General features: G+C 31.8%; 1 protein-coding gene across 1 annotated transcript; it reads right to left on the bottom strand.

Moving 5' to 3' along the window:
* Positions 1-466: 466 nt before the first annotated feature.
* On the bottom strand, positions 467-1386 carry LOC112510078 (AT-hook motif nuclear-localized protein 20-like). Its single transcript, XM_025115363.1, has one exon. It carries the CDS (start codon positions 1320-1322, stop codon positions 489-491), a length of 834 nt encoding a protein of 277 aa, XP_024971131.1. The 5' UTR covers positions 1323-1386; the 3' UTR covers positions 467-488.
* Between the last annotated feature and the right edge of the window lie 10286 nt (positions 1387-11672).

Below are 11672 nucleotides of genomic sequence, written 5' to 3' on the forward strand. Positions count from 1 at the left end.
AACAATCAAGTGTATTATAATTGATATGGGTTTCTTCGATCGTCAATTGTTAGTTTGATTGGTCTTTTTTCTACGACGTGAAACGCCCTTTCAAGATTTACGCTTCTTGTACGTGTTGTATTCGTTTGTGATCAAGAACAACTTGTTATTGACGATAAAATTGATTAATTAATCGTTTATTTAATATATAATCTAATAAAAATGGTTGATTAATTGAAGACATAAACATATAAAATAACCCAACAACACATTTTCTTTGGATTTGAGCATACAAATTGAAACAAAAATCACAAGCAAAATATGCAAATTTAAACCCTCATATTAATAATTTAATTATATTTTATTATTAATTTTAATTATAATTTTCTTACATATCTAAAATAAATTTAACTAATTTATATTTGTAATTAATTAATAATGCATATTAATTAATTAATACATTTTATAATATTGTTTTTTAACTTTTAAAATTACCTTAATTTCTCTAGCTAGTATGGAGGTCGGCCATGAGGCCAACCAAAAGCTTCATGGTTCAACTGTCCACCTCCATTTGGGATCAAATTGGGCTGCAGATTGTAACCCGGCATCGGATCAGCCATCCCCAGCTGCGGTGGTGATCCACCGCCACCACCACCACCTAGCCCAGGCGCCACACTGTCACCCTCCTCCTCTTCCTCCACCGGAAGCCTCTCATAGGTGGCGTTGGAAAACGTGGCGGCAATAACCATGACAGGTCCTGATGCTATCAACGACCCCACCACACTCCCGCCGACGACTTGCCCCTGACCACCGGCAAGGTAGATAGTGAGGCCGGTGGCTCCAGGTGGGGCAGGACCAGGAAGAAACGCACCGGTGAGAGATAGAATCTCGAACCGGCCTTGTAAAGCCATGACTGAACCAGGTGCTGATGGCTGTCTTAGGGTTACATTCATGACTGTTCCACTAGCACTCATCACACAAACACCCCTCTGTCGTTTCCGACTGAACTGAGCTATGCTTTCAGCTATATCCGTTCCACTCGCCACCTCCATGACGTGGCTACGGAGGGCGTTGGGGCTGTCTCTGGTCACGAAAATCGGTGGCTTCGGTTTGTTTTTGGATCCGGGTGGTCTGCCCCTGGGGCGTCTGTTAGAAGGGTCGATTGCACCTTCTCTTGGATCATCACTGTTGTTGTCCCTTTCATCTTCTTCACTTCCAGTACCAGTGGTGTTGTCGTTCATGGAGATTCCCAGATCTGGTTTCTTGAGTGCCGGAGAACCGCCGCCGGAAGATGTTTCAACACCGGCCACGTTGACTTGTCCTGCCCACCATCGGTTCGACATGATCTTGATCGGAGCTTTCACTCTCAAACGAACCCTAATGAAAGAGTTTGGTGATCAGATGAGAGATAGAAATGAAAAGCAGTTGAAAGTTGAGGTTTGAGAAATCTCTTTGGTACTTTCTGTGCATCCGTTTGGTGGGTGTGGATGTATCTATCAAAGGGTTTATATTATACCACAAGTCTCTCTCTCCCTCTCTCTCTCTCTCCATATATATATATATATTCTCCATAATTATACATATATACATACGTATGTATAGATTTGGGATCACGTAAAGCCAGCCTGTTTTCATGAGATCATCTTCTATATTGATTCATAGTATTTTTTGCTATAAATGTTCGATTTTTTACCTTTACAAAATTTTACTATAAAGTTTGAAGCGTAAAAAAAAATGATATCACTGTTATCACGTAAACCCTGAAAGACTTTCTTTAGGTTTTGGTGGGACAAGATTTTGTAAGAGAATCTCCTTCAATAATTTTCTCAAATAGTAAAAAAAAAATGCAAAAAAAATTAAAAATTAATCATTTAAATCCAAATGTTTTTTAATTATTATTTAATTATATTTATCAAATTTTAAAATACATTTAACATTTGTTCTATAAAATGTTGATCATATGTTGTTTCTTAATCCAAAATCAGCACATTTTTTCTCTAATATTTTCTTCCCTCTTTATTTATGGATATTTTTTTTCTCCTCTCCAATTAATTCTTGATTTTAAAGAATGTTTTCAAGATTCGTCGAAGCGAAATAAATATACGACTACCCATAAAATTTCCATTTATGAAGATCCGGGTTGGAAACGATTTTCCATGAAATCTCCGGAATTAAAACGAAAAAGCAGAAATCTTCAAGAAAATAACTTACGTTCAACTCCCACAGTTTTTTTCATTTATTGGTATTCCAACATTGATATCATATCGTTAAAACATTGAATAGCAAAATAGTTAATAGTTATCCTTTTCTTCTCTTCCTGATCCGTTCAATGACTTTTTTGATTCGTTTGGGCGTTTTTTTATGTAGAACGATTAAAAAATCATTCTTTCTCTCTTTTTCCATTAATACTAAAAGGTTCATATTTGTAAAAAAAAAATCCGATCTTTTTTACTTTATCAGTTTTGTAGAAAGTTTTGAATCCGATTTGGATGAAAATTGGAGATGCTCTAATTTTTTATTTATCTCGCTAATCTCTCTATTTCTGTATATGTTCAATGCATTAGAATGTAAGATTTTTTTTTAAAACGAAATTGAAAAATTAATGCAACTTTTTATTAAAACGAAACAATTAGTTGTTTACCAAATGTGAGGAGGGTGCGTGAGTTTATTTGTTCTTTTTGTCGTATATATAAATATTATATACTTAAAAAAACCCAGAAAAAATAAATAGATATGAATGTAAAATTAAATATTATCATAAATTATCATCTAAATTTTTGGTATAACTTGTTAATTAAAAATAATAAATTAAATTTTATATTTAAACAAAGTAGAAATTACATGTCGTTCATATATCTTTCTGTAAGTCGAAAATCTGATAAAGAACTGAAAGAAAAACATCGGTATATGAGCACGAAATTAAAGATTATAAAAAGTATGTCCATCCGAATTTAATGTTTAAACAAAATAGAAATTATAAACGATAGTTAAGCATATTTGCTAATTTGATAACGGGTTAAAAACCCTAAAAATATATATTATTAATATATGAGTCTCAAATTAAATATTTTAAATTTCTTGTTTTTTTTGTCACAATTTGTCTATCTCAAATTTAAATCATAATTTTTTAAATATTTTAAATTTAAAAATAAAAATGTAATATATTTTAGTGTTATTGTGCTAGTGATAAAATGTTTTTAAAATAGAGATAGGACACAAAATATTATTACATGATTATTAGTTAGTTTTATAATGTTTAAAGAGTTTGAGTGACTTAAACACATAATGTAGTTATATGTACTACTAAGTTTAGAGAATATGCATTAATCAATATATAGTGCTGGTTGATTCAGATAAAAAGATTAAATATTATGAGAATGTAAGAAATTTAGTATAAGTGAAAGTTCATATATAAATTATTGGGAAAAAATCCATTTAAAGATGTATAAAAGTTAGAGACTGTTTAGCAGTTGTTGAATGGTTTAGTGTAGAATGATTAAGTGATCAGAATGGTAAAGATGCTCTTATGATGTAGTGCAAAATAAAATATAATTGTTTGGTAATTGTTCAGAATGAAATTTGGGTGCTGAATGGTTAAGGAAGACCCAAGATACAAAATCATTCAGAGAGTTTTAGAATCATTAAGAGGCAGACTTTTTTTTTGCCAAACAAGATTCATCTTTTAGTAATTTAGATGTTGTCTCTTAAGGATGCATTTGGTACATGGGACATGACAAGACAGGACGGGACAAAACTCATTGTCCTACGTTTGGTGCAACATGGGATAGGTTTGGCACGACATGGGACAGTGACAAGAACTGGGACAAGGTGAGGTAACATGGGAGAAAAGAGGGTTTTTCTTGTTGCACCAAAATACATGGAACAAGATGAGACAATAATGAGACAAAAACTAAAATATTACTAATCTACCCTAGTTTGATATATAACCTTAATATGATATTTGTTTTAATGATCATCACCGCTAGTTGTCCCGCCGCCGCCACCACCGGCGGTCACTGACGGCCACCTCCACCTCCACCTCCACCTCCACCTCCACCTCCTCTTCCACTGCAACAACATCATCCACTGCATCCACAACCACCGTCCACCAAGTCCATCCTCACCTCTACCATAGTCGATCACTGACCACCACCATCTATTGCCACTACCACTACCGTTGTTTGCCACCTCCAACTCCTCCTCTACTACAACAACCTCTTTCATTACCGTCCATTGCTACCTTTACAACCACCATCGGCCACCGGCCACCACCACCCATTACCACCAACAGTACCACCGTTGGCCACCTCCAATTCCAACTATACCGCAACAACCTCCTACATGACCTCCACAACCACCGTCGACCATCGACCATCACCATCCATTGCCACCTCTACAACCACCACCGTCCATTTCCACCTCTACAACCACCACCGTCCATTTCCACCTCTACAACCACCACCGACCACCACCGTCCATTGCCACCACCACTACCACCGTTGGCCACCTTCAATTCCTCCTCTACTACAACAACCTCCTCCACGACCTCCACAACCACCATCAGCCACCACCATTCATTGTCACCTCATCTCCACCATAACCACCACCACCACTATCTTCACTACATCAGCCACAACTACTTCCTCCACCATTGTCAACCACCACCACTACCACAATCCATCATCTTCATGTCATCTATAACCATCATCATCCACCAACCGCCACTGCCTCTACTTCCATAACCACCACCGCCCATTGCCACTACTATCTTCAGCCACCACCACCTCCACCATAACCAAAACCATTTCCATCACCACTACTACCATCATTTATATCAAAATTTTCATTCAAATTTGATATCATTATATATGTATGTATTCATTTATATGAAAATTGTGTACAATTATTTATAAATTAAAATTTTTAATTAGTTACTTTATTTGTGGTAACTATAACTATTATATAATATTTAAAATCCTCAAATAACTTCTGGGGTAGCTTGTCTAGTTTTGTCCCGTCTAGTCCTAGTCGAACCAAACACCAGACATACTCTTGTTCTGTCTCATCCAGTTCTGTCCAATCCTACCCTCTTGTCTTGTCCAGTCCTGTCCAGTTCTGTCATGTCTAACCATGTCTGCGTATCAAACACTATATAATGGAACTATTAAGAGATAAACAACATCCTCTTAATCCATATGAATAATTTGTAAGATCGATGCATTTATGCATATTCAAAAAATCTTTTTTCCCAAAGTTTTCAGTTATTTACATATAAACATTTTATTCTTATATTCTCACATTATTTAATTTTATTATCCAAAACCTCACACACACACACACATATATATATATATACATATATATGTATATGTATGTGTATATATATACCCCAATAATATATACATGACCAACCACATAAACCTGTCCTTGCAAAGAGTTGGATTATTGTTTAAAAATCAATGAAGTGATTACTTAAATTAAATAAAAAATATCCACATGTTTGATGGCTCACACAATAAATAAATAAATAATAAAGTGGTTAACTAATTTTACAATAAATTAGTTTTGTTAATCAATTGTTATTTAAATTGCTATTTATTTATTTATTAGGTGAATTGTAGTTTTGGCGCATGTGGTTTTTATGAATTTTATAAATTTCGTTCCTAAAACGTATTAAGTATGGATTTGGATCATATGGTTACCAATCTATTATACTTTGGGTCCTTGTACTCACACAATTAAGACATTTATGTTTAAGTTAACACTAAACACCCTCCCTCTCAGTAGTCTCGTCGATCGCTCGTCACACACTGTCTCTTTCTTGCTAATAAATGTATGCACAACTTTCGTATCGGATATCTAGCTAAGATCTCTTCTATTCCGACAACTTATGTGTCTTTTTGGCTGGTACTTATGTTCACTCGTTTTTCTTACACACCCAAATTAATACGGTGTTCTGTAAATCATATGAGTTAAATTGAAGAAAAGAATAGTTTTGAAACCACCTTGTTCACAAGGTTTTCAAAAAAAAAAGTTATATGATCAGATTAAAGAAACCCCGAATTAATACGGAAAACTACTATGATCAAGTCACTAGTAGAGGTGGTGACTGTAAATTCATGGTGGTTCTTCAAGGTTTTTGACTTATCCTTTGGTTTTCTTCTCGTCGGAAGAAGCTCACCTGGAAGTTGTACTCGAGTAGCTGCAAGAAGCGAAGGGAAGTGTTTACGAACGGGAGAAGGGGCAAGGGTTCATCGCAAAAGGCTGGTTGGGGTGGGGCTTACAGGAGAAAAGGAAGGGGGTTGCTTTGGGTCGTTCTTGGGAGGGCGGGCTGAGTGAACACCCAAGGCCTACATTACAACAAAATCAGGTTTATAGGACGCTCCCAATTTCTAAGCGTCCTAATAGACCTCTTTAATTATAAGACTTAGTTTATAGGACCAAAAATTGAAGTGTCATATCTAAAAGCGTTGTAATAAGTTTATATGACATTTTTTGGCGTCATAATAAGTTTTTTAGGACACTTTTAATATAAAACGTCTCATTAGCAATTTTATAGGACATTATTTGAAAAATTGTCCTATAAAAACAAGCATCCTATAAAAATTGAGTTTATATGACACTTTTGAGAGTTGCTAATGTGACGATTTGTATTGAAAATGCCCTAAAAACTTGTTAAGACGTTCAAAAGCGTCATATAAACTTATTACAACGCCTTTAAATAGGACTTCTTATATTTTGGTCCAATAAATTATTAAGCGGTTTATTGGGACGCTTAGAGATTTGAGGCGTCATATAAACTCAATTTTGTCGTATCGCCATAAGAAAATGGGGGCCCAAGTTTCTTTAGTTTATATTATATATATTATGTAATAGTTTAATAAATTAGTAAATAAAAGAGATACAAATTTTTTTAGTATTTAATAGGACCAAAAAAAAATTTAGCATTATATTAAGGGCCCAAACATGTATTAATTAATTAAACTGGAAAAGAAAATATATAAAAAATTGATTGGTCGTTCATTTTATAGTATTTCTTGATTTGTTTATTCGTTTATTGTTTTTCTAAGTTTTTTATCGAATACCAAAATCTAAAACTATTTTACAACCTTGATATATAATCCATCTTTCACCTCATACTGACTATTTTGATCATTTCATCCGTATGAATTCTATTTTTTATATTAAAATATAGTATTTTTTTTGTTATTAGCTAAAAATAGCTCTTACATTCTGGGGAAAAAAAATTACCAATCATATGAGACGATCTAACTTATATCTATATTTATGATTTCAAAACTACCTTTGTTTTTTCATACATTATTACTTTTTTTTTTATCTAATACTGAGTGCATGAATTTTAAGTACTATTTTATCTGTAAAACAAGAATAATATTTCAAGTTAAGATTGATGGTTTCTAAAAAATTTGTTTTAACGTTGAAAGTTTAATTTGGTGATGAATTAAAACATTAGCATAAGGTAACATGGAAATCCAACTGAATTGATTTATGTGCTACTTCGAATAGTCAGCATTGTGACCTAAAATGATATCAATCTATATATTAAAGATATATCTTATGACGTGTTTGACAGTAGTGCAACGACTTTACAATGCTATGTAAAAATGATATGGTGGATAATATTAATTTATAAACAATTTTTGATTGATTTTGTATCTAGAAATACTAAAAAAATGGTTTTATATGAATTATTAGTATTCCTTGAATTCAATGTGTTATTTTCTAATGATCAAAACAATATTATGAAAAAAAATTGTACCTATGGAGAGGCGCCTTTTAAAACTTGTACCGGACTTGTAAGATATCATAAACGGGCCTGGATTGCTTTGTTCATCAAAGAAGATGGGGGAGGGGTTTGTCGAGGAAGAAATAGCCGGAGAAAGGAGAGGTTTGTTGGGCAGAAGACGAGAATGCATTGTGTGTGTATATAAGAGATAGATGTAAAAAAATGCCCTATGAGGGTTCCCGGCATTTTTGTGCAATAAACTTCTCCAGCCGAAGACTAGTGGTAGATGGTGTCGTTTGGATGCTGGGGAGATCCATTGATCTGGATAGAGCTTGGTTGCTGCAAAGTAGAGTGATAAACACATCTTCTCGGGTTACTGGCTCTTCGGCCCCATTTTGGTGCACTAATTTAACGGGGCGACTTCTTGATTAATGCAAATTACATGTCCCAAAATCCTAATTATTGATTCGCAGTTCAAAAACCCGATTCAGATATTGTTAGTTTTGGTCATATTTAGATCATGAGCTTTAAAACGCGTCTAATAAAGGAGCTATCTAGTTCCTTGTGTGTGTGTGTGCGCGCGTGAAGAAAATGAGAAAGAAAATGATAAAACAATCAAAATTTGAATAAAATCGCCTTATAATTAAATGTTTAAGAGACTTTTTTATTGTTTCCACGTATGTATAAGATCGATTTACTATTATCTGCACTATATTATAAAACATTTGATAAAAACTCTTAAAAACCAATTTTTATGCATGAAGTACTGTATATTGATGCATATTAATTAAAATTCAATATTACAAGTAAAGTTTACCTAAGTACAACTTATTAAAGCTCCATGTTTGAATTCGTGTAACTAATCGCGGATAAACATAACCAAATAGAGTATAAACATCTCATTTTAAAATATAAAAAATCTAAAATAGAATTATGATAATTATCGAGTTCTAACAAAATAATTAATTATTATCTTTATAAGAAAATTATATTATTAAACCAAATATAAATTACTTCGTTATTGAAGTTAAATTAAATTGTAATAAAAAAATCAAATTAAAAAATTACACAAAAATATGAATTTTAAATAGTTAATTTGATACTAATATCGATATATTTTTATCAAATTTTTATGATATCTTCAAATTTATATTTTATTCAAAAATAAAAACACCATCCCTTTTTCAAAACACATAAAACCATAGTATAAATTTTTATATAAATAGTTTACAAGATTATTGAAATAATAAATTTATAAAATATTTTAAAAATATAATTATTCAAACTTTATAAATAAAAATGCTAAAGTTAAATATAATTTTTTTTTAAATTACTTCTTTATTTTAAAAAAAAATATTAAATAATCTAAAAATGAATGATCGTTATAAAAAAACTCTTGCATATAAAACATCAGTTTGATTCTTGAGTTAAAATTCATAGTTTGACTTGAAATTTTGTATCTACCAATTTTTCAAAATTTTGAAATATAAAATGATGGATAATTAGTGATTCGTCATTGAATCATTGTTGCTTGGTAATAAATTAATCAAGATTTGACTCAACGTGTTCTATTTGATATGAGTCATTGTAGCACGTGTATCGTCCAAGGAATAAGGGGCACGACTCTCCTAGGGTTTCCTTATCGGGGATTTCTGGGTCTAATTCTAACTAAATATTATTGTCAGGTTGGGCAGTAAGAGTCGCAGAAGGGCATCAAATTGGCCCTTACGAAACAATGCGTTAGGGCCAAACAACACCGCAAACAGCCCTACATGTGTGTGCATACGCACGCATGCACGATTAGAGTGAGAGCGAGTTGGGAGGAATCAAGTGGTGAAACAGAGTTTTCTTGCAAGTTTCATATTTGGTTTCTTAATCAGATATGCATCTTCTTGTTGTTCATTTTTTTTTAAGTCTAGGGTTGTCTAAACTTAATCATATATGATTAAACACATGCTGTATTGACAACACATAGTTTCACCAAATCACCTGTGTATCTATCGGTTGTGCTTAATCATATATGATTAAGCATGCATAACACGTGTAAACATATTGCTAGTCTTTTTTTTTTTTTTGCTATTAGCCCTCTTAATATAACACTTTATGTAATATCAATATATTATTATTTTCTTCATCTTATATGAATTTTTAATTATTCATTATAATTTAGCAATATCAAAACATATACACACATATAGAGACACACACATGGGATGACGTGAAAACAATCTGTTTTCGTGAGACATGTGAGACCATTTTTTTACACTTGATATTCACAGCAAAACCTTGTGAAGGTAACATTCACTGTTTTTTTGTTGTAAATGTTCGGCTTTATTTACCTTCGCAGCATTTGCTGTGAAGTTTCAAATGTAAAAAAGTAGTCTCACGTGAACTCAACCCCACACACACAATACACACACACACACACACACACATATATATAGGCTTATTCAAGAAAGAATTGATTAGTTTGTGGTAACCGTGAGATCCAATGTGAACCACTCATTTGAGATATTTAAAGATGTTTTTTAAATAAGCTAAAAGGGTAATATAGTAATTATATTTTTTACAACTAATCAAGATATTTAATTAATTTTTTTAGAAGGAAAATTTTGATTAAAATTAGTTACCTAGTATATCAATTACCTAATATATATCATATTTTAAAGATGTTTGTGAATTAAAGTGTATCATGGTGATAACCTTCACAATGTTTTCACATGTATCACAATGTTTTTTTTTTTATGAAATGTATCATAGTGTGCATTTTCGTCATTTTCGTCATTTTCATTGTTTTACAAAGGGTATCACATTGTGCATCTTGTATGTATATTTGGGTATCACATTGAATATCGTTTGTAGGTATCACAATTTGTATATTGTGTTCACATATGATTCATCAGAATAAGGTTCGTCGAATAAGATTCGTCGGAGAGAGGAAAGAGGAGAGAGGATATTTATAAAATCCTTAAAATGCCCTTAATTAATATTTTAAGTTAAAATTACTAAAATTATTAATTTTTTAATTTAACCTTTGATTTGTGTTGAAATTGGATATCACAATTACCACAAACAAAATAGTTCTCATTTGATTAGGTCCATATATATATATATTGACTTAATATGTAACACTCAAATCTTTGTATTAGGAAATATATATATATATATATATATATATATATATATGTGGGTTGGTTCAAATACTAACCAAGATTTTTGTGTTAACTTTGTTAACCAAGCTCAATCAATCATATCCCATCTTTTCTTTAGGTTCACATATAACTCATATATTAATGACAAAGGTAATTAAGTAATTTGTCATTTATGTAACTCCCAACTCATTAATTGGGAGTTACAAATCTAAAATTCCCAATAATTGATGATTATGTAATATTGATATTTTTTTATACGTGTTCATGTTTTGTAATTTTGATTTATTCTATCCAAAATGATATTGATTTTGTAATTGTTAAAGAATTTTCGATATCGTTTAAGTAATATGGATAAATCTATAGGAAAACAGATCGACAACAATGAGAATGAAAAGGTTAAAATCGTCTACAACTACAATCGGAATTCGAATTCATATGTAATTGTTAAAGAATTATTCACAAGTGTTCATATTGTATTCATATATACACTAGTTGCATATCTCAACATTGGTTTGCTCCTGAATGTGTTCATAATGAATGAACTATTGTTCACAAACTGTTCATATTGTGTTCATATGTACATTAGTTGCATATCTCAACGTTGGTTTGCTTCTAAATGTGTTCATAATGAATGAACTATTGTTCACAAACTGTTTATATTGTGTTCATATCTGTTTTTTTTTATTTACTTTCGCGTAACAACTATTCTTATTATATTCATATTATGTTCATAAATGTTATACAGTCCAAGTTCATATATATGTCAATTTTTGTTCGTATTTGACACAATGATT

This window comes from Cynara cardunculus (assembly GCF_001531365.2).
Source record: "Cynara cardunculus var. scolymus isolate 2C chromosome LG 3, CcrdV1, whole genome shotgun sequence".
Lineage (NCBI taxonomy): Eukaryota > Viridiplantae > Streptophyta > Magnoliopsida > Asterales > Asteraceae > Cynara > Cynara cardunculus.

What these genes read in the sequence shown, in the direction of transcription:
- LOC112510078 (XM_025115363.1), bottom strand. Translation starts at nt 1,322, where the DNA reads ATGTCGAACCGATGGTGGGCAGGACAAGTCAACGTGGCCGGTGTTGAA.